This window comes from Scophthalmus maximus, chromosome 3, assembly GCF_022379125.1.
Source record: "Scophthalmus maximus strain ysfricsl-2021 chromosome 3, ASM2237912v1, whole genome shotgun sequence".
In the NCBI taxonomy this organism is placed as follows: Eukaryota; Metazoa; Chordata; class Actinopteri; order Pleuronectiformes; family Scophthalmidae; genus Scophthalmus; species Scophthalmus maximus.
This window is the reverse complement of record NC_061517.1, coordinates 2268115-2292500: the sequence shown is the minus strand read 5'-3', so window position 1 is coordinate 2292500 and position 24386 is coordinate 2268115. Positions and strand designations below refer to the sequence as shown.

At 41.6% G+C, this 24386-nt stretch overlaps 2 protein-coding genes across 3 annotated transcripts in view; both read left to right on the top strand.

The window, feature by feature from the left end:
- LOC118316907 (adenylate cyclase type 6-like) overlaps window positions 1–9075 on the top strand; it is a 34139-nt gene extending 25064 nt beyond the window's left edge. For both annotated transcript variants that reach the window (XM_047330825.1, XM_047330826.1), the window contains exons 12-24: window positions 1–13; window positions 120–217; window positions 1077–1164; window positions 1862–1978; window positions 2457–2615; window positions 2734–2909; window positions 3113–3139; window positions 3237–3266; window positions 3604–3736; window positions 3968–4231; window positions 4831–5035; window positions 5135–5259; window positions 6457–9075. The exon at window positions 1–13 is cut by the window's left edge and continues 135 nt beyond it. In XM_047330825.1, coding sequence (XP_047186781.1) covers window positions 1–13; window positions 120–217; window positions 1077–1164; window positions 1862–1978; window positions 2457–2615; window positions 2734–2909; window positions 3113–3139; window positions 3237–3266; window positions 3604–3736; window positions 3968–4231; window positions 4831–5035; window positions 5135–5259; window positions 6457–6585 — 1564 coding nt within the window. In that variant the 3' untranslated portion in view covers window positions 6586–9075. The remainder of the gene's footprint in view (window positions 14–119; window positions 218–1076; window positions 1165–1861; window positions 1979–2456; window positions 2616–2733; window positions 2910–3112; window positions 3140–3236; window positions 3267–3603; window positions 3737–3967; window positions 4232–4830; window positions 5036–5134; window positions 5260–6456) is intronic.
- A 3399-nt stretch (window positions 9076–12474) lies between these two features.
- On the top strand, window positions 12475–23618 carry g6pd (glucose-6-phosphate dehydrogenase). Its single transcript, XM_035644227.2, has 13 exons — window positions 12475–12511; window positions 15106–15224; window positions 17343–17380; window positions 17463–17571; window positions 18358–18575; window positions 18875–19033; window positions 19655–19780; window positions 20623–20716; window positions 20818–21004; window positions 21095–21330; window positions 21715–21791; window positions 22484–22576; window positions 22674–23618. The coding sequence occupies exons 1-13, from the start codon at window positions 12490–12492 to the stop codon at window positions 22762–22764; spliced, it is 1569 nt and encodes a 522-aa protein (XP_035500120.2). The 5' UTR covers window positions 12475–12489; the 3' UTR covers window positions 22765–23618.
- The last annotated feature ends 768 nt before the right edge of the window (window positions 23619–24386 follow it).

Sequence of the window (24386 nt, the reverse complement as noted above, 5' to 3'; positions counted from 1 at the left end):
CCTGGAGAAAAAGGTTCAACCCGACACTCCCGATCTCGTTTTACTGTGCGGTAGGAAGCGGCTGCTGCTCATGTCTGATGCTCGTCTTCTTCGCCTTCTTCGTCCCTTTCCCGTGACAGTATTCCAAGAAGGTGGACGATCGTTTCGGAGGATACGTCGCCTGTACTCTACTCGTGTTCTGCTTCATATCCTTCATACAGATCGTCATCTTTCCACAGTGAGTACTGTACTTCGCACAGTATCATAACACCAAACCTTCAATATTTACTGATGTGTTTTATTATTTGTGTGTTTCATGGATCTATGACATCTGCAGTTTGATTCGTTTGGTCTGGACCAGATTAAAAACTAAACACTGCTGCCTGTTAGTGTGAATAAATATATAAAGTGCTTATTAACACTTAGAATTATAGATTCATTGTGGCATAACCCTTTTATTAACGTGTAAAGTTTGAGGTCGATCTTCATGTCAAACTTAAAATAATCCTAATGTAGAGAGAGTTATGTATATTATCATATATATTATTATATATTTGAAATGTTGAAGTGCTGTCTATAACTGAAGTGAAACATTCTAATTGATGGTTTATCACTCATCTGTAAATTATTAGTAGGTTGATTATTAACACGTAATACACAGTGAATAATTTCTGCTTATAAAATCCTTTATCTATCATATCCAGGAAGTTGTTACCTAATGTTATTCCACTGACATCGATTCACAGAGAAATAACTGATTATGAACGTTACTAGTTAAATCTACAACTTGAACTTTATTATAAAGACGAGTTATTGTATCTAACCCGACCTGCGAAGTCGCTGTTTTATTGTTTCATTCCGTTTTTATTGTGGAAACCGTTAAAACTTACACGAGCCGTTTTAAATCATCCTCACGCTAACTTACTGACAAGTTGCCATGGTTACAGGTGATTCTTTTTGTTTTGTTGTACAAATATATTTGGAGGCTCAGACAGAAAGTCGACTTCCATCACTTTTCCTTTTAACGGTTTGTTTGATGCCGAACAAAACTTTGTGTCGGGAGTAACGTCGGCGTCTCCGTTGCTCTCGTCCCGCAGCACGCCGGTCATGCTGGGCATCTACATCAGTATCTTCTTCATCCTCGCCAACATCCTCTTCATCTGTGCCATATACTCCTGCATCAAGGTGAGCGGAGCGCGTCCGTACGACGGAGTGACGGAGCCACTGATTTAGGATTTAGAGATTTCAAGAACATGGTCATAATATTGCAAAGCGTCAAAGTCTGTCGTCTATGTTGAAATGAGGAATGTGGAGAATCTAGTTGGGTTTAGACTTTAGTTTTGTTTTTTTACAAATAATTTAATACTTCCCCTTTTGGCATCACATCATCATAAATATCAGGATCTTTTCGCAAGACTGTGCAAGAAACTGTCTCTTCCGAAGAAAAGAACCACATGGAATTTATTTTATTTGTTTTTTCTCGAAAATATTATGCCTTTTTTTGTCATTAAAGCTACAGTGCGTAATATTTAGAAGAACTTATTCACAGCAATTGAATAGATTTTCCATAACTATGTGTTCATATATGTATAATCACAATGTTTTTTCTGTGCACCAACATAAAGTGTCCCCTGTCGGTTGCTCAGTTGGTTGCGGTTTGCAACTTAACCACCAGATGCCGCCAGAAAATTTAAAAAAAAGACACACTGGGGCTTTAAGCTATGTTTTTATTCTTCTGATATTACGACTTTATTCTTGAAATCTCGCCATAATGCAGCGTCATACATAAAGACACATCGAATACACATTTGCTCATGTTTTTTGTGTTTTGTTATTGAATATTCATAACCGTTTTGATCTTTGCCGTTGACCCGGCTCGCAGCTCTTTCCGGCGGCGATGCAGACGGTTTCGAAGAAGATTGTCCAGTCGCGCACCAACAGCACGCTGGTCGGAGTTTTCACCATCATCCTCGTCTTCATCTCCGCCTTCGTTAATATGGTAATTATGACAGCAACTGCTGCTAAAGCACACACACAGACTTCATCTACAGCAAGTAAGTGTGATTAATAAATCACGGGTTTGGTCTATAAAGTGTCAGAAAATATGGATTTCTTAGTATTTTCCCTAAGGCACCGTGTCACCATTTTTTTTTGGAATTTTTTTTTTTTTACAGAGCAAGGGCTGAGCGGAAAACCCAGATTTTTTTTTGACACAGAACTGACAATTAACGGACCGTAAGGAAATATCCGCTCAATTTTTTACAAAAAGCGTATTGGATTAAAATCGCTTACTGCCCCTTTAAATGTCTTTATCCCCCACGCATCATGACCCCCACCGTGGTAAATCTCCATTTGCCCCCGTGAAACACAGAGATCACCAAACTGTGGGGGCAGATTAATAGAAGCTCTGTGTTCTCCGTGCACGTCTGTACAATAACCACGTCATACACGTGTGTGTGTGTGTGTGTTCCCCGCAGTTTGCCTGTGACACCACGAGCCTGGCTTCCTGCGTCGCGGAGAAGCTGAACACGTCCGCAGCGCTGGTGACGCCGTGTCTGATCCGCAGCCTGAACGTGTCCGCGGAGGGGGGGCTGGAGATCTGCCCCAGCCGGGGCCCGTCCTGCCCCTTTCCCGAGGTGAGTCCGGTCGGTTTCCCCCCGAGCGAACGGGGAACAGTGTCAGATTTGCGTCGGCGTGGTCCTGAGCTCGGTGCTGATGCCCGTTGCGTCTTGTCTCCCCCCCGTCTGTCTGCAGTACTTCAGCTACAGCGTGCTGCTGACGCTGCTCGCCTGCTCCGTGTTCCTGCAGATCAGCAGCATCGGGAAGCTCGCGCTCATGCTGCTCATCCAGCTCGTCTTCCTGCTGCTGGTCGAGTGGCCGCAGGTGGCGCTGTTCGACAACGCCGACCTCTTCGTCACCTCCAACGCCATGTGAGTGTGACGGGGGCGGACGGCGGGAGAGCGGGTTCAGAGAGCGTCCGAGCGGATGGAGCAGATTGTTTTAAAACATAATTCACTTTACACGTTTCGTTTCTCAGATGTCGTTTCGTGCAGCAAAGCATTAATGCCTTTAAATGTATGTTGTATTTCAGAATTGTATATATTTCACTATTTGTTCTTTTTTATCTTTTCAGTGATTTAAATGAAACTAGTGCTCAATGGTAAGATCTGAAATGAAAACAAAAATAACAATAATATTATAATGATTATTTGCTTTATTTACCAAATATTTTCTTTTATACTTTTTTTTACTTTTAGGTCCAGTTTCAATGAAACTACAAACCAGTGGTAAGATCACGTTCTTCTGTTACATTTACTCCAAGTACTTAGCACAAGTTTGAGATACTGGTACTTCGATACTCAGTATTATCTGCTCCACTACATCTTATGTTACTGGTTATTTTGCAAACTCAGTTTGATGATAACAAAATAAGTAAATAAATCAACACATAAATGATGATGTATTATTATAGATAAAGATAAAAGAAGTCATCCAGCTTCACATTGACCACCTGCAACATTTATCACAAATAGTTAAAATTTCTTTTAGTAAGTAAAAGATCGGATTACTGTACTTCTTCTTCTTCTACTGTACTAAGTCCCCGATTTGTTTTACTCTCCTCAGCCCATTTGTTGTGACCAAAGTGTCCCTGAGGGTCATGACGCCGGTGATCCTCACCGTCTTCGTCCTGGCGCTGTACCTTCACGCGCAGCAGGTCGAGTCGACCGCGCGCCTCGACTTCCTGTGGAAACTACAGGTGGGTGCAGCGCCGCGCCACCAGAGGGCGACATCCGACAGGCTCTGAATCTCCTGTCACTGCTGCGGAGGCCTCAGAGTTCTCCATCACACACACACACGCACACACACACACACACGCACACACACACACGCACACACGCACACACACACACACGCACACACGCACACACGCACACACACACACACACACACACACGCGCGTGCATCTGACTCTCCTCTTCACTCTCAGGCCACAGAGGAGAAGGAGGAGATGGAGGAGCTTCAGGCGTACAACCGTCGCCTCCTCCACAACATCCTGCCCAAGGACGTCGCCGCCCACTTCCTGGCGCGCGAGCGGCGCAACGACGAGCTGTACTACCAGTCGTGCGAGTGCGTGGCCGTCATGTTCGCCTCCATCAGCAACTTCTCCGAGTTCTACGTGGAGCTGGAGGCCAACAACGAGGGCGTGGAGTGTCTGCGGCTGCTCAACGAGATCATCGCCGACTTCGACGAGGTAACGTTCAGTTTGTTCTGCGGAAAATTCATAAAGAAAGGTGATGACTGGCTTTTTACCCATTTAAGAAACACAGATAGTGTTGAGGTATTGCCCATAACTCGCGGAACAAATGTGCTAATTATGACATCATCACGCTCTGGAAAAACTAGAACTCAGGAAAAGAGGCGGAGACGACTAGAGCCCGATACATCTGTTGGCCGATAATATCGTCCGATATGAGATCTATGAAATGTTTTATTGTACAGAATAAACGATGCAGGGGAAAAAAAGTGAATTTATGTTTTACATTTTACGTGAAATAAATTTCACGTAAAATAAGTTTCTATTCTTAAATGAAGTTCTATATATTTGTGTTTTCTTTTTATTTCTAGTTATTTATTATGAAAGTTTATGGTAACACCAAACATATCAAGCCTCAATTACATTTAATTTTAGGAATCATTGAAAGAAAAATGTATATATATATCGGCAGATGTATCGGTATCGGAAATCTTGTACTGCCCTAATATCGTTATCGGCGTCGGCCTCCCCAAAATCGCTCGGGCTCCAGCGACGACCACGAGGCGTGATTCTACTTTTTATGTCTCACGTGTCAGATCATCAGCGAGGAGAAGTTCAGGCAGCTGGAAAAGATCAAAACCATCGGCTCCACCTACATGGCGGCCTCGGGCCTCAACGACTCCACCTACGACCGGAAGGGGCGGAGCCACATCACGGCGCTGGCCGACTACGCCATGCGACTCCGAGAGCAGATGAAATACATCAACGAGCATTCTTTCAACAACTTCCAGATGAAGATAGGTACGACGAGATCGTCGCCGCGAGGCAGAAATGAAAAGAGGTTGTTTTTTTTAAAAGCAGAGTTTGTTGACGCGGCGGCGTGATGTTTTTGATTGGCAGGTCTGAACATCGGGCCGGTGGTCGCCGGGGTCATCGGAGCGCGGAAGCCTCAGTACGATATCTGGGGGAACACGGTGAACGTGGCGAGTCGCATGGACAGTACAGGTGTACCGGACCGCATCCAGGTGAGCAAAGCTCTGCTCAAACAGGTTTTCAAAAATGATTCAGGGTTTATTGTAATTCAAGCTGTGGAGATATATTGTGATTTATTACAATATGTATCATGAGTGCATGAGAATTCAAATTAAAAACTTTATTCGTTCAAGTCCATTTCAATACAACAGCTCAAAAATAATACTGTTTAGTTTTTATTGATTGTGTGAAAGCTGTAAATTCAATTGCATAGTTATTAACTATGATCATAATTAAAAATTCTGGATTCACATGCACAAACTCAAAAATAATCAAAGTACAAGGAAAATAAAACAGGAACCTGAAAGACTTCAATCTTTTTATGATAATCCACAAATAACCAATAAGATAAGTATTAGAAATAAAACTATGATACTGTCTCCTGTCATATGAAATGTTCATCGTGATGAACGAAGTAATATCGTAAAATATAAGATGTATAATATCATACAGTATATACGATATTACTCACAGTGCTATTAAATAAAACATAATCTGTGTGTTCAAAAGAGTTTATAGTGTATAAAGTGTTAAATATAACCTGGCTGATTAGTTTAAGGGTTGGGGTTAAGTGACACATATATTTATCGTCACTGTTGATTTAGATAATTAATAACTCTTCTACAAGCACAACAAGCGCCGTTTGAGGAAGAATATGAAGTTTGTTGAGTTTGACAATTTGACAAAATGGCCTCTCTGGAATAAAATGTGTCATTGAATAAAGGTAAATGTGAAAATATTACAGCTGATCATTCAAATGTACATATTATAATACTGGTTAAATATGCAGCGGTTGATTTTTTGGGCCACTTGGGGGCAGCGAAACACGGCGTAAACTGATCGTTGACAAGTTATCACACATGACATGTATTATATTAATAATAATAATAATAACAACAATGATAATAATACATTTTATTTACATAGCACTTTTCAAGAGACACTTTACATGTAGAAATATAAAACAACACACTAAAAATAAAAATCACAGTAATAATCATACAATAAAATCAGGCATTAAAAGCAGTTTTGAAGATGAGAGTTTTGACTAAAGATTTTTTAATTTACATTTGTCTAATTATTAATACACTGTATATGCAATCTGCTGGACAACATGGGGGGGGCGTTCATTTACAGTTGTGTTTCAATGTGAATTATTGATATGGTAAAGGAGTATCTGCCTCTCGCAGGTGACCACGGACCTCCACCAGGTGCTCACATACAAAGGCTACGTGCTGGAGTGTCGAGGGGTCGTCAAGGTCAAAGGTAAAGGGGAAATGACGACCTACTTCCTGAACGACGGACCGCCCAACAGTTAGCAGCCGCGGCGGCAGCGGCAGCGGACGCTGGGACGGTTTCCCGCCACACGGACTCGGCTCCACCGAGCGAGGGAACGGCCACCGACTCGGGACGCCACATCACTTGAATCCCAGAGCAAAGAGGGGGGAAAATAATTAAACTTTCAAAAGGAAAAGTGTTCTTGACGAGTGGAAGGATGTTCTCGGTTCGGCAGCCATTGTGGGGCCCAGATCCACGCCGGAGGAGCGGTGTTTCCCTCGTGTCTGGCCTCGCGCTCCGGCTTCTCGAAAGATGCAAAGTCTGTTTATTTAAGAAAAAAACAAAACGCCTTTTAGCCTGTGTCAAAAGAAGATTAACGCTGTACATAAGGCTACTTTAATTTTACTTTGTGTTATTTTTTTCTTCTTCTTCTACCCCCCCCCCCCCCTTTAATTTTTCTTTTCACTTGAATTATGAAACAGGTACTCATGTTTTTTTTTGTTTTTCTGGGTTTATTATTTATTTCGATCTCGATGTTATGTGCAAAAAGGTCCTTTATGAAAAAGTGTGAATACATACGTGCACAAATATCCAGTTTATTACACGTCCACACGAGTGTGTATGCACATGCATATTTGTGCGTGCGTATGAATATATATGTATAAAACCAGAGGAGGAATATATTGACCAAAGACTAAAAGTATTTACTTCAAGCAAAGCGAGACGTGTGTGATATGTTCTCGCCCGACGTCGGCAGCGACTTGACATGAACCCTTTGTCTTTTTTGCTCGTTATTTTTCATAAGTATGTACAAATTCATTGATTTTTTTGTCTGTCTGTCATCCAGGCAGCAAAAAAAGAAAAAAATAAGCTAATCAAATTAATTCTGAATCACGGGGCGTTGCCCTTTGACCTCTAGGCGGGAAACGAACCACGGACGAGCTGAGGACGATGTTGAGAAGTGAAATATGAAATCTATATTTTTGAATCTCTCCCTCCAGCTAGAACAAGGATCCTGTTCTTCTCCATCTTCATCGCGTCACGTCGGTTCCTCGGAGCTCGAGCAGCCGTAACAGTATGTCATCATCAGCCCCCCCCCCCCTTTTCAAAGAAGTATTTTTTGGTGCGAACGGAAAATGAAGGAACTTAGATCAGTCGATTCTTCTATGAAGAAGAAAATAGATGAAGGAAGAGAAGGAAAAAAAGGAAAAAAGAAACATGTATTGATTTTGACTGAATACTGTGCTTTGTAATCCTGGACGGGGCAAAACTATTTTCACTGTGAGGTTTTTATGATACGACAAAAACTTGCTTTTTTCTTGCCAAACATAACCGCTTTTGACGCATGTCTGATCGTGGTGTCCTCGTTTTCATTTCCGTTTAGTTTTTTCGCCATAGGGTATTTTCTATCACTTCTGTATCCATCATTTGTATATTCTTAATGTTCTGATTATTATTATTATTATTAGTATGATGATTCCGATTAATTATTATGCTTATTGTGATGACTTCATTCCGACCCCAGCGCGCTTCTTCTTCGTTTAAACGCCAGTCGGAAAAAAAAAAGCTCAAGCTCACTGGTACCAACTGATCAACCGCAGCCGGCGGATTCTGCTGCTCGAGCCTCTAACGTACGATCCAGTATTTTACATCTGGTGCGATCATGTACAGTACAGGAGCTAATAACCATGAGAGCCCGCTTTCGTTTTTTAATTTAATTTAATTTTCATTTATGCCACTGCTGCAGTATTTGTAAATCTCAGTGCGACTTTGAGACGACCTCCCTTCACATTGAAACTTCTGAGTACAGCAGTGACACGTGACACCGTGTGAACAGAGCAGAATGAGTCGGTCCACACACACACACACACACACACACACACACACACACACACACACACACACATATATTTCCTTTTATTGTTTTCAGCGAATACAAAAGCCCCAAATGGCTGAAAGTTTAATTGCCTTAAGTTAATATGAAAGTGCTGTTCGGACGGAGCTCTTCACACACACACACACACACAGACACACACACACACACACACACCACGGTACAGCAACTCGAGATAAGGGAGATGAACCAACTGTCACGTGAACTGCGACCAAGCAACAGTGACTCATATAAGCAGAGAGTTTATAGAAAGGACATGAGTTTATATATATATTAAAAAAAAGTGCATTGTATGTATTCTATTTCTATTGGTTGTCCATAGACTTGTGTTGATTGTTAACTCTTGGGATGTTTTTTTGGGGGGGGGGCCCTCGGCCCCCTCGGCCCCCGGCCCCTCGGCCCCTCGGCCCCTCGGCCCCTCAGTACTACTGAAACAGTGTTTTTTGTTTTGTTTTTTTTGCTCAGGCCCTGAGGAATCCTTCCGTATTTAGTTTTTGAGTTTTTTATTTGTATTTTCCCCTGAGTCGGAGGAGTTTCTGGAGGCGAGGGGAGTGTTGAAGGACAAGAAGAGTGGAGGACTATGACAAAGAGAAAAATAACATTTCCCCTTGAAGAAAAAATAAATTTAAAAAATCAATGGCTGTTTTTTTTGTCTTCATCCATTCACTGATGTGTGTTGCCTGTGGATTACGGGAACAGAAGCTGATCATACATTACGGTAAAGTTATTTTAAAGTGATAGAAAGTGTCTCACTTTACTTCACGATGATTTTCTTCATGGATTAATCACTTCAAACATCAGCTGTTGCAGTAAAAAAAAGTTTGGAAAGACTCTGGAAACTCATTTTAAACCATCTATTATTTTTTGAACGGTGAATATTGAGTTCAGTTACTGTCTAAAATTAAGAAGCAGTTATTGTCATTTCCTCTGGAGGGCAGTACAATCTGACTCTTTCTATTCACTATTTCAGACTGACTTGTATGTACAGTATATACACATGGTCATTTGTCGTCATTCACAATGACTTTATTAACCATTTTCTCTCCCAATAAGCAAAATGTAAATGTTTGTCTCCACCACAACTCACCTGAACTATTCTGACAACTCTTGACTTCCAGAAGGATGAAGAAGAACCGTTCAAGATACAGTAAGTATTTACTCAAAGCCCAAGGAATCACTTCAATATGAAACTATATCCATAATTAATCATTGATAATAGATCGGGACAAATAAAAAATCTCCAAAAGTTCATGTGAAATCAGTTTAATTTCAGAAATTCTCATCCGTTTTTCCAGTGAATCAGAAAAGGCTGAACTCGCGGTTCGTCATTGACATTTTTTTGACAAACCTGTGAAAGGAAAAAGTAGATTAAACTCAAATCTAGATAATAAGTAAAAAAAATTCTGTGTGAATATTATGGATTTGTAAATGTTACGCACTCGGTCATCTCGCTGTTCTTTCTGGGAAAGCGTGCGACTTGCGTCCAGGGCTCAGGACTCTTGGACATCAACCATCCGTACAGCTGATTGTCCGTCAGAGGCATAATGTACAGCTGGTCAGGAGCTGAGGACGGGACGACACTTGGACTGTCACTCGGAGGAACAGCTGCCATGTGTTCTAATGTCTTTATGTCTCCTCACCTCTGGGTGTTTGAGCGCGTACGACCATCTGCTTGTATCGCTCTTGGCTCCCGTGGTGGATGTCGGAGCTGTAGGGAGGAGGCCGGGGGTCTGCAGCCCCGGGGGGCCCCTGTTGTCCTGGAAGCGACGGAGGCAGTCCCGCTCTGGCGTTAGCCCAAACACCTGCAAAAGAAAATAGATTTCATAGGTCTCTGACAAGCCAAGGTCCGAGATCCAGGTCCCCACAACTTAACCTCTGTGAAGACACGATTATCATTATCACGGTCCAGATAAAAGCTACGAGTAAAGGTGGGCACAGACTACGTTTGATATTAAAGGAGACATATCATGCTCATATTTAAGGTTGATCATTTTCATTTGGCTCGTCCTTGAAAAGGTGTACGTCCTCTATTGTTCAGTAAACACATCAGTTTCCTCAGACTGTCCGTTGCTGCAGCTCCTCTTTCACGGCCTCTGTCTGAAACACTCGGTTTTTATGGCTCCTGTCTCTTTAAGGGCCCCTCCCTCTCAATGAAGCCCGATCTGCTCTGATTGATAGGTCAACAGATTCCAGCGCATGTAGGAAGTGTCGGCCTCCGCTCCCGCCTATAGCCGCGCCTTATGCACTACCATAACGCCATCTTACGGACGCATCATCTGGACGACTGACGAGGCGTTCAGGGAGCGTCAGGAGCTTCAGGAGTTTTAGGAGCATCTGTGTTTGTACATCTGTACATGTCAGTGCCCTGTGTCCCTGTTGTCTCTCAATTACATCCACGTTGCAAAAGTTGCTTCTGGGAAACAAACAGCAACTTGTTGGCTCATATAAGCGAAACATTACCCGGCTCTGCTCTGTGCTGCACTGACGCTTGCTAAACACAAGCCTGAAGCCGTTTGAAGAGTTCAATAAGTAGCGTTGTTTAAACACGAGCGAGCTAAACGTTTGCCTCTTACCCGGAGAACAAGACGCCCCCGAGGGAACCGCGGCCGTTTTCTCGCCGATCGGGTCTTGATAACCGAGGTGAGTTAGACCGAAGAAGGACATTTCACGGTGAGGTGAAAAAGTTTGAGTCTTTGCCCCCCTAACGATCCCGTCTGAAGCCGACACACGCGGAGAGACGGCGTGAATAAATCAAGACGTAGCCATGGCAACAAGCAGCCGCGGCTCGCCGGGGGGGAGGCGGAGCCTCCTCAGAAATCTGAGGGTGAAAAAAAGAGAAGAAAGAAAAAAGTTATATGTGATGACAGTGAAACACTCAGTTTGAGATTCTGTGTATTAACTGAATAAATACAGTTTACGGTTTGGTTCAGGTTGTTACAGGCTGACGTCACCATGTGACATCAAACATGCCATCAATGGATCGATCGGGATCAAAGGAAGCTTGAGTGTCTTCGCCTCCCTTTGTGGGGAAAAAAATCCAATCAGAATTAAGTTCATTGCTGTAGTCAGGTAGAATAAAATGTTCCTGTGGTCAAAAAAATCCCTCAGAAACTGTCAATCAAAAAATTAGCTTGGACTCAAGGAGGAACTGAGAATAATTTGGTGGTCAAAGTTCACTGTGACCTCATAACTCACGTTTTTGGCCATAACTCCAGAATTCACACGCTTACAATGACAAATTGCACAAAATCTCTTTTATCACAGTCCCTCAAATTCTTCACTACATATTTTATGAGTCAGGAGAGATTATTATTTGGAAAAACAGAAAATCATGATATATATTTATATCTATATATCTATATCTATATATATAGAGTTTATAAAGTTTGTTCGGGTCTGTTTTATACATACCACAAAAACTTTGATTTCGACCCATGGATCTATTAACATAATATAATATACTATAATATATATAATATATAATAAGATAAGTTAAGATAGAACATTATTCACCCCATGTCAGGGACATATGTTACAGCAGCATTTAAAATATAGCAAAAATATACAATAAAAATACAATTTAAAAAGGTATATTCATATATATATATATACAGCTATATAAATATATACAGAGTGCATTGGATTGAAGTAAAAAAAGGCAAAAAGAAGTGAATAAATATATATATTGTGTTGATATATATATATATAAATGTATTGCACAGGGTGACAGAAATTGCTTAGTTGTGGTGGATGTAGAAAGCTACATACAGTACAGATCGATAGATAGTTACTTTATTTATCGCAAGCTGGGAAATTATATATATAATATATAATACATAATATATGATTGTTAGTCATAAAGGATAGTTAATAATAATAGATCCGTGGTTTAACCTCACAAACAGTGCATGCTGGGAAGTGTAGTTCCTTCAAAACCTTTAATTGAATGAGTTGAGTGGATCCTCTGTCTTCAACATCCGGTGACGGCGAGGCCACGCCCACCGGCTCGTTGTGTGTGTGTCTGTGTGTGACGTCAGCGGAGCCGACGGCGATGGGAGCTCGAGCGAGCGCTGGTGAGTTTCTCCCTGAACCAATTAAAACCTCTCGTGTCGCGCCTCGTCACCCGCAACAGGGAAGTGGAGGAGCGGGTGCGGGAGGACCGAGGACCAGCCACCACAGCGACGCGCTCCTCTCAGTCACAGCTGCCGGTGTGTAAACTCTCTCTGGACAGCCGCTCGCTCACGGTTTAATCCCCCCCCCCCCCCAGGTTGTCGTCGCGTTGCCGGAAAACCGTGAGTAGCGGCGGCTGTCGCTCATTTGTCTGTTTGTTTGACTTCCGTGCGTCTCGTGCGCGGTGCGGCTCGCTAACAGCGTCGTGTTGTCATAACAGCGCGTGGAGCTAAAGCGCCGCAGCTGACAGCGTCGTTAGCATAGATGCGCTGAGCTGGTTCTCCTCCAGGCGACGAACTCACTCCGATCGGACACGTGCAGTCAAAAACACTGGGGCTGCCGGAGGTTCGGAAGAGCTGACGTGAGGCGGGTCGGTGCCGTTAGCCCCCCGGTGCCGTTAGCCCCCCGGTGCGGCGCGTGCGGACACGTTAGCCGCGGAGGGTTGTGCAGCCTCATCGCGGCGGGGTTCAGTTTGTAAAGTACGGGGATTTGGTCGGAGGCTTTGGCTTATGTCATTACAGTGTGTGTGTGTGTGTGTGTGTGTGTGTGTGTGTGTCTTTCAGGCTATTCGGGGGACAGCAATCCTCGGGCATCACCTCTCAGTGTTGATTCTATGAGATTATATGACGATTAGCATTTAGAGCTGGGTTTAGTTCTCTGATAATCCCGAGAAGAAACTTTACAAACGACCGATATGGATTTTTTTGGTGGCCGATACCGATTGTGGGAGTCCAAAATTGCCGATACCTCGGCCGATATAGATATATCTATATCTATATCTATATCTATAGATATAGATATAGATATTTATTTAAATCTGTCAATGATTCCTAAGATTTCGTTATCAAACCTTTATGACAAAGAAATGTAATTGAGGCTTGATATTTTAGTCTTACGATAAACTTCATCATGAATAACCATAAATTGAAGAAAAAAAAATTACAAATATAACCAAACAAATAGAAGTTGAATTAAGAAAATGAACATTTATTTGACCTGAAATGTAAAACATAATTGCATTTCTGTTGGCCGATAATATCGGTCGGGCTCTAACAAGGATATGTATGTTTTAAATATTCAGTTAAAGGTTTTCAGTAATTTAACAACAACCCCAAACTTTTGAATCTTTCACAAAAAATTTGGGGAATCACAAATTATTGTTTGGACATTAAACGGTGTCAGTTTGTGTGTTTCAGCATGTTATGAACTGGTTTCAGGTGTTTTACAAAACAAATGATTAACCAGTTAATTCTCTATTGTGTTTTTTTTGTTCAATCATCTCTATACCGTTAACAAATTCCATTGAGTCTGGTTATGAATTGAAAACATCATATATGTACATTCATTGAGAATGAATCTTGCAATACTGTTGATATTTCTCCATAGGCATAGATCTTTTTTAGAGATCGAGTTTACATCCAGGTGATGGTGAACATAAAGTTGTGCAAAAAAAAGAAATGTATCTTCCTCATTCCTTTACTTTTCTGATTATGAAGGAGGAAGTAAAGAAGGAAATGGTTTTTGGTTTTAGCCCTTTTACAAATCATCTACACATTTACAATTGTAATCTTTCACTTCCTACTTTTCAGGCATCAATTGAGCTGCAACCAATTTTACATTTTTGTCAATCAAATGTTGTCAATTACTCAATTATATATATATGTATTTTGACAAGACGTTCAGTTTCCCGTCGTACAAACGGAAACAAGCAAACAAATATAATTTGCCGATTATTGTTCTGTTCAGAGTTTTTAAATCCGAACGTCATCACTTAATCTCCGTTAGTGTAATAATAGTATACTATAACATTGACAAATATGAAAGCACACTGAAACTGAGGCTGCATCTAACGATTATTTTCATTATCAATTAATCTGTCGATTATTTTCTCGATTATTTGATTAGTTGTTTGGTTCATAAAATGTCATAAAATGGTGAAAATGTCTATCGTGTTTCCCAAAACCTCAAGATGTTTTGTTTTTTCCACACACCAAAGATATTCAGTTAACTGTCACAGAGGAGCAAAGAAACCAGAAAATATTCACATTTAAGAAGCTGAAATCAGAGAATTTAGACTTTTTTTTCATAAAAAACTACTTGAACCAATTAAACGATTATCAAAATAGTGGCCGATTTATTTAGTAGTCGATTACTATACGATTAACTGTTGCAGCTCTAACTGAAACCGAACAAAACCAGGCTCCAAAAGGCAGGTGATACAAAACGAAGGGCAGAACCGGTTGTAATAGTTTCATCCATATTCAATTCTCTCCAATTATTTATGGCACCACCAGTTTTCATGCTAAGTGCTTAATGCTAATTGTTCCGAGGGCTCGGAGGCTCTGGTGAGTTCCTGTTTGATGAGGGCGTGCTCCCTGTTTGTCCTCTGGACCTCTTGGTTTATGTAAATGTAAAAAGAACAGTGGGAGATCTGTTTTTGTCAAGACTAGATTTTCTGCTTATCTGCTTTTTTTCTTCTGTTTTTTCGTCTCTTCAGAGAAAATGAGCCGCATCCCCCTCTCTCGCTCCGAGGTGTTCGGGGAGCTGAGAAAGGAGCTGCACGAGGATAAAGAGTTCCACCACGACGTTCATGTCTTCTTCATCATGGGAGCGTCGGTGAGAGCAAGGGGCGGGCAGTCACATGATACTTAGTGGCGGTTTTTTAATTGTAAATTGTGACTCAGCATGACATTGGGCGAATCGGGAGCAATCGTGATCACACAGAAGTTAGTGTGTTTCAGCCACGATTTCAAAGACAGTGTGTTGAAATGTGTGAGAACTCTGCAACAGTTCATTAAGGAAGTGTTGAAAGTGATTTCACAGAGTCATCCGCTCTTTCATAAGCCTCCAGGTTCCTCTTTGCTTTGCAAAATAATACTCAACCTGTTTTTTTCCCAATTTCTTTTGCGTTGTCGACCATAAGCATGTTTCATACAGAATTATATTTTCTGTTTCAACAATGCCAAACGCATCAGGTTTGTTTTTCTTCAATTCACAGAAACAGAAACAGTAACTGCAACTTGGCTTGAATAAAAACACAAATTTGTAAAATTGACACTTTTTAAATTTGGCAATATTTAATTAAAGGAGACATATTCAGATTTTCACTTATAGATGACCTGCTTACTGGACATTAGAGCCTGTAAACCCTTTTCAAGTAATAACCCACAATATTATTATTATGAACCTGAATACGAGGAAAGTAAAACTTCAGGAAGTAAAACCTCTGCAGACCTTTGGACACTTTTTTGTTTTTTGATCTGTTTCCTTCTTACGTTCTAAATGTTCCTGTGCCTCGAGTCTGTCCAGAATCAATCCACATGTTCATCCTCCATGTTAAAATGTTCCTATAAATACAAACAAGGCAACACAGTGTTAAAGAAATGTTTGAAACAAACTCAAAAATCAAAAAGAACTATTCTCTACTTTAAAAACCGTTGCTAATATCCCCGTCGCGTCTACAGCGATGGTTTTGTTCTTATCTCTGAACATGTGGTCACGCTGCAGTAATTGAATTTGCCAGGGGGTTATTTTTTTTTTTCCGTTTTCGTTTCTGCGGCTGCTGATTTTTTTTTTGCAGTGTCACCGCGACTCAGCGTTTCTCTTTCAGTGTGATTCACGGGCGGGTCGGGCGCAGAGAGGAGCCGCGGACTCGTCTGTGAACAGCTGTTTGTATCAACGAGTCCTTTTTGTTGATTTCTGTCACAGAGCGATTACGTACAGTCGCACCACACGTTCAAACATTAACTCACCGATGATAAAATCAATAGTTTTTCTGCTGTTCAGCTTCGTGGCGATATGAGACATGAGTGCAGGGAGTTTTTGTTTTTTTTGAAAATGTGGTGTGATACTGTAGAAGAGGTGTAATGACCCGAGAGACGTGTTCGTGCTCACCTCCAGGTTTTGTTTTGATAAATAAAGAAGCAGGGTTACAATCAGAGGAATTCCCATCTGAGGAATGAGGGTTAAAGGGCAGATGTATTATGGGAATGAAATTTTAACTTGGTTGACTTTCTAATTTAATTTCCTGGTTGATTTCTTGGGTGTCGCCCGTCTGTCGGTGTCTGGCACCACCCAGCCCCTCTTCACACGGACTGAACTGTAAATGCCTTTTCTCTTTTTTTCTTTTTCTTGTGAAACTTGTCAAACAACAAGGACGACAAAAGACAAGTGGGCTACAGTTTCTGTTGGCAGCAGGTTCTTCAGCTTCTCTGTCTGCAGACTGTTGCTTTGGTTTTGGTTTCCAGTGGTATATAATAAAGTTGATACATTTTTCAAATACTTTCCCGCCGCCACATGGTTTTACAGCATCTCTGTGTAGTGGAGAACAAGCCTGCGACTTGATTAATCGATTACTAATCGATTACTAAATTAATCTCCAACTATTTTGATAATCTATTAATCTGTTCAAGTAGTTTTTATGAAAGAAAAAGTCATAATTCCCTGATTTCAGCTTCATAATGTGAACATTTTCTGGTTTCTTTGCTTCTCTATGACAGTGAACTGAATATCTTTGGTGTGTGGACAAAAGAGGAGAAAAGCATTTAAGAACTGAAATCAGAGAATTATGACTTCTTTTTCTTTCATAAAAACTACTCGATGATCAAAAAAGCTCTAGCGGATAATATTCACCACTCTGTCCTTGTGCTCACAGTAATGACATGTGGACATAACCTGTATTTTTAAAGGTGAGATAATCATACTTGTGCTGGTGTGTGTCATTTGCACCTTCAGGGGGATCTGGCCAAGAAGAAAATCTACCCGACGCTCTGGTGAGTGAACCTCTGACTGTGACATAAATTCTGAAGTAATAATGTGAAGTAACTTTATGTTCATCCGTCTCTTCTCTCCCAGGTGGTTGTTCAGAGACGGCCTCCTCCCCGAGCAGACGTACTTTGTGGGGTTCGCTCGCTCCGACTTGACCATAGACGCCATCCGCAGCTCTTGCCTGCCGTACCTGAAGGTGACACTGGATGTTTGAAATGCATCTTTTTTTAATAAATATCTCCCAACAGATTTACAGCAGAAAAATATAAAATATATATAAATAGACCATGTAAATAAAAACAAAAAAAAAGTAAACACACAGACCGTGTGTTTCACTGAACTGAGTCTAAGTTCAGGTGAGAGAAATATGAATATATATCAAGTCCTGGTACACAAATACATAAATGAGTCAATTAACCTTCTATAAACTTTTCCTATGTGAACCTTTGCTTCCAAATTTAAACTAATATCCAATTTGTTTTTGTCTTATCAATTCTCTATAATTGTATCTAGTATCTACACTATGACGAATGAATGTCACAGATTTGAATGTTGTGATATTTTCTTTTACTTTTTCAGTACTTTCACATTTTGATAATCTCACCTTCTTTCCTCCCACTACTCTTCATCCCTTCACTATTCCTTTTCTTTCATCATCATCACCATCATCATCATGTTATATGTACTCTTTATTTAAATGTTGCCAAGTTCTGGCTGCTCTTTTTCATTGTATTCTCAGACTATTATTCAGGTTACCCTGTGTTCATGGCAACTATCTGCTGCCTCCACATGGCCATAAAAATTAAACCACAAGTCTATGAATATATATGTTAGAGACAAAAGTAAATATTCATATGATATAAACATGTCTCATCTTGTTAAATCATGTGGTTCCAGTTGATTCCTGCTTCTGGATTCTTTTTTAAATTTTTTTTTACATCGTTTGCTGTACTTTAAACGTTGTCGTACCTGGCGGTTGCAGGTGACGGATAAAGAGACGGAGCGGCTATCGGCCTTCTTCAACAGGAACTCGTACATCAGCGGGAAATATGCTGATGAAAGCTCCTTCGCCAAACTCAACGCGCACATCCTGTCTCTGCCCGGGGGCGCGGAGGCCAACCGCCTCTTCTACCTGGCGCTGCCGCCGACCGTCTACCACGACGTCACCAAAAACATCTGCCACCACTGCATGAGCACAAAGTCAGTGCACACACACACACACACACACACACACACACACACACACACACACACACACACACACACACACACACACACACACACACACACACACACACACACACACACATAAACACACACACACACACACACACACTTCTCTCACTTACTGTTGCTGTGTTGTAACCTTTACTCATTTCACTCTGTGTCTGTTTGCCCGTTGTCCGTTTTCCTGAGTGTCTCACCCTTATCGGTGTGAGGAAAGAGGAACGCAGTGTTGAGCTCATGTCTTCTCTCTGTGGTTGTGTGTGTGTGTGTAGAGGCTGGAACAGGGTGATCGTAGAGAAGCCGTTTGGACGCGACCTCCAGAGCTCGGAGGAGCTGTCCACTCACCTCTCCTCCCTCTTCAGCGAGGAGCAGATCTACCGTATCGATCACTACCTGGGCAAAGAAATGGTGCAGAACCTCATGGTGCTCAGGTGAGACAACGACTGTATCTCCTGGTGAAGAGGATTTTTGCCTTTGTTTCGTTCATCAAATAAACCTTGATGATGATTTTCAAATGATTTGAAGTGGATTAAAGTTAGCTGGTGAACATTTATAGAGGATCAAAGTCTCACAGAGTCCGAGTGACCTGAATGTATCACTAAACAGTAAATCAATCATTAAGAGCTTATATGAAAAACATAGTGTGATATGATATTCTTTTGAAATAAGATGGAAAAAGATCAGTACAATAATGTGCAGGAAATACAAAAACAACCATATCCACCTTTTCATTTTTAAGATGTTGTTGCGATTAGAGAAAATTATTGTAAAAAATATAATTAAAATTATTTCTGAGAGCCAATGACATTATGTGCATCATGAATGTGGACAAAGATGTCTTTTTTTTTTTTAATTCACACCACAACAACAATTATTTTATTTTATGCAAAACTTCAGTTTCAGCTGGTTTGTTTCCCCTTAAAAAAAAAAAAATCTTGTGAATATTGTAGAAGGTAAAATAGAAACCGGTCTGTGATGAAATGTTTCTGGACGTTGTCGAGGGATGCCGACGTGCCACTGAGCAGAGAACGACTTCGATGTTTTTGTCACAGGTTTGGGAACCGGATCTTTGGGCCGATCTGGAACCGGGACAGCGTGGCCTGCGTCGTCCTCACCTTCAAAGAACCGTTCGGCACGCAGGGACGAGGAGGCTACTTCGATGATTTCGGCATCATCCGGTGAGGGAGGGGAAGACAAATCACCCGACTTTGTCTTTGCAGTGAAATTATTAAGTTTATAAGTTTATTGCTTTTGTATCCAGGTTGAGAATGAAGTTATATAAATGTGACTGAGGCTTCTCAAACACCTACATCTGTAGATACTTTATATTGTCATCAATACTTTCATCTGTAGTAGTTTTCTACAACACAGAATTAATAACAACTAAAACAACTTGTCAGCAACTCTAACGTCTGTGAAAACTCAGCAGTGGAGCCTACTGCACAAATGAATAATGAATGACTCGTGTGGTAATAATAATAATAATAATAAGTCAAGTAATAGATGCCATCTTCAAACAAATATGAATTTGGAATAATTCACAGATAAATGTTCAAAACGCCAAACTACACTGGGACACACAAATAAACTGTGGAATTATTAATTAGATATCACAAACCACAATTCAATGCTTTAACTAAAGAATAGGTATAAACTAAGAGACAATTTTTTTAATTATATATTTAAATCAAGATACTGGATAAAGGAAAACTTGGACATTGGGAAGCGTTTCAGCTGAGATGAAATGATATTAGTATACGTACATAATTGATATTAAGAGTTCAAGTTCTTATATCTGTGTTCAACTACACAATTGTGTCAATGCATTTGTTAAATGTTCATATGCCGGGGGTATATTGTCGGGGGTTAAAATAAACGAATTACTTGTGAAAGGTCAATAACCATTAGCAGCTTTCTACAGAGTAAATCACCGTGTCGATGACGATGTTGGTTCAACATCACGTTTGGTCACATCAGTTATGATTTTTAAAAATGTCCTCCCGTCTGTCTCTGTGTTTAGAGACGTCATGCAGAACCACCTGCTGCAGATGCTCTGCCTGGTTGCTATGGAGAAACCAGCCTCCACCAGCTCCGATGATGTCAGAGATGAAAAGGTATAAATTCAGACATTTACAGTATGTGACAGTCGGCCATCGACTCTCCGAGCGCCGTCGTTTTACGACCAGGTGAACGACATGTCTGTCCTCTGCTGCAGGTGAAGGTGCTGAAGTGCATCGCTCCCGCGTCCATGTCCGACGTGGTGCTGGGTCAGTACGTCGGCGATCCGGAGGGCGAGGGAGAAGCCAAACTGGGTTACCTCGACGATCCCACAGTTCCCAAAGGATCGACCCAGGCCACGTTCGCCAGCGTCGTGCTCTACGTGCACAACGAACGCTGGGACGGTAAACACACTTTGCCCTTCGCTAAAGTAAATACCGCTTAAGTCACACGTTCCCGCATTCTTTCATAATCTTTCATAATCTTCGCCTCAGGTGTTCCGTTCATCCTTCGCTGTGGAAAGGCTCTGAACGAGAGGAAGGCGGAGGTGCGGTTGCAGTTCACCGACGTCCCGGGAGACATCTTCGGGAACCAGTGTCACCGGAACGAGCTGGTGGTGCGCGTGCAGCCCAACGAGGCCGTCTACGCCAAGATGATGAGCAAGAAACCCGGCGTCTACTTCAGCCCCGAGGAGACGGAGCTGGACCTCACGTACAAGAGCAGATACAAGGCAGGTTTCAGGGAAACCAGGGCCGCAACTGGCAATTACTTTATTTTTCTATGTGTCAGTTATTTGCTGTGATTAGTGGGAAAAAGAAACATGGTGGAAAAATGCCCAAAATAATTTCCCAGAAGCCTGTGGGATGTACAGTATTCCACCTTCAGTCCCAAACCCAGAGTTACTCAGTTTTCCATCAAGACAGGGAAAAGCAGTAAATCTTCACGCCTGAAAAGAGTCCATTCAAATGGATAACCTGTTGATTGACTAATAAATTAGCTGGAACTAGAGCCTGTGATTTATAATAACAAACAAAAAGTGCAAACAAAACTATCTACATCACGTGTGCTGTTGTTTGTCCACAGTATTGTATTAAAACAAGTCTTAACTTTTCAGGATGTGAAGCTTCCGGACGCCTACGAGCGTCTCATCCTCGACGTCTTCTGTGGGAGTCAGATGCACTTTGTTCGCAGGTTGGTCTTTGTTGTCTCTCGTCTCATGCTGCCTTCCATTGTTCTCGGAACTCTGCGGGGGAAAAAACAACCCCCGCCTGGGAGGAGTGCAATGGAACGGCCATTCAAGGGGGTTCCAGATCAGAAGATCCATGTAGGCCGAGCCGCTAGAATTTACGTCAGAGCAAAACATGGCGGCGTAAAGTGTCGTCCTACATTATATTGTAGCTAACTAGACGCGTCTCTTCACAGACGGTGCAGTGGCGCTCATGCACGGCGTCAGCACTTCTGATGTTCAGAGGCCAAGCAAAACATCAGTTCCCTGCAGGCGTCCATGTTTTCCTGAGTAGATGAACTGGAACGTATTTAGATCTGAAGTCAGAAAAACCGTCACGGAACGATCGACCTCCGACATGCAATGAAGCGCAGCAATGCCCTGCCTCCATTATACCTTGGAACTCGGGTTTATCGTTCCAGTATAAACTCGGAACCCTGAATTTGAGGTATAATGATCCGAGGTGTGATAGACGCAGCGTTACTACCTGGAGACTCAACCGGTCTTTTGTACCGACATGTTGCTTCATGCCGGCGGCTCTGAACACTAGATGGCGCCATAGTGCATAACTTCCCTGCCCTGACTTTAAAATCCTTAAGATGTCATGAGAGTTTTTCTGACTGCCACGAAATGCTTAAAATGTGTTTTGTCTCTGCAGCGATGAACTACGACAAGCATGGAGGATCTTCACGCCTCTCCTTCATCACATAGACAAAGAGAAGCCTAAACCGATTCAGTACAAATATGGCAGGTAGGAAAGGTTCCTTTTTTTCTCACACCTGAAGAGAAATTCAGTACAGAGAGTTGAATGTAAACGTTTTTTCTTTTCTTTTCTTTCTTTCTTTCAGCCGAGGTCCAGCAGAAGCGGACGACCTTTCAAAGAAAGTTGGATTTCGCTATGCAGGCACCTACAAATGGGTCAACCCTCACCGGCTGTGACCGGATGACGGAGGAGTTAGACGTAGGGGTTAGGACGGTAGGAGGCGCAGCAGGGTCGGGTCATGTGAGTGTTTGAGGGTTTTTAAAGGTGTTTCCACCGTGTGGATCCATCACAGACAGAAACTAAATCTCAGGTATAGCTAAAATTTTCCATGAAGACACTTCTTCAGACATTTAAACAATAATTATGAGTTAAAACGTTCCACACATTCTCAGCTTTTTGTTCATTTTTTTCAATTATTTAAATGTGGGACCAAGTGCACAGGAGTGGGAACAAACTGAATTGTCTGACCTGGCTCCATGTTTCCACTAATTAGGTCTTAACTTCGTCAGGATGGTGAACGGAACTGTAACGAGAACAGAACAGTCAGAACGGCACCGATACCGAGACACTAACCGGACAGAACGATTGTCCACCAGCTCGTCACTCAAGCATTACATTGTAGTAACCGTAACGCCCTTGACTGCATTTTTATTAATCACGCTTAGAGGAAGTTGCTTTTGACAAACCTGCGTTCCCGTCACGTCGCCCCCTCCCTGGGATGAAAAGATAAACTCTGTGGTTTGATGAAGGGCCTCGCAGGCAGATCCACACTGGGAGAGTCTTAAGTTTTCCCTTCTGGACGAGGAAAGTAAACTCGCTTTTGTTTTGGTAACTTCCCTCTGAAGTCTTATTCCCCTTCCTTATATTTTTCAGGTTTATTTAAATTACTGGTCACTGTCCAGACGGACGTCAACACAGGTCAACGCTGAATGTCTTCGTAACGTGGTACCGCTCACTGCTGCTAACCGCAGGCTCATGTAAAAGCTGGCTCCATTAACACAAGTCGTAATAATAAACACTATTCCTTCTGTTCCCTGTGATGTGGTCACTTCCTGTTTCACTGAGCCAAACAAGTGACGCGTTAATGTGTAGATTCAGCGTTTAAGTGAAAGTTTTTAGTCTTGCGTTCTTGCTGAGGATTAAATATCACTTTCTTGACTCTACACTGAATATGGACCTGTAGCATTTAGCTTAGCACAAAGATCTGAATCAGTGCGAAACTGGCTCCATCTGAGGTTTAGTTTGTGTTGGATTTTATTATTATTATTATTATATATATTATTATATTTATTATTATTTTCTCTAATGAAAATATTGTAATTTGTACAATATATTATTTTCATAACAATAACAATATTTTTATTAGGGAAAGTCAGGGAGTCGGATACATACGATCTGCCACCTCACCACTAGATGCCACTGAATCCTAAATATTGAACCTTTCAAAAAATCCCCAAAACAAATCCCCCTCAACTATAGAACTCAATAATTGACTTGTTCATACAAAGGATGTTTATTGCCGATAGATGGATTTCTTTAGACGGAACTGAGCAACGTGTTGCTTCAGATCTTCAGGCTGAATTAAAGCGATAATTCTCTTCCATTCATTTTTATGAAGACAAAATGGGCAACAGATCAACAATTGGCTGTGGAGATTCTTATATTTATCTTAGAGCGTTGAACACAAGTGAAACGTCTTCAAGAATCTACAACCAAGTTCAACGCGAACGCGACGTATTCTGGATCGTTTTGTGTAACAACCTTATTCAACGCGACGTAGCAAACATGGAGGTCGGGT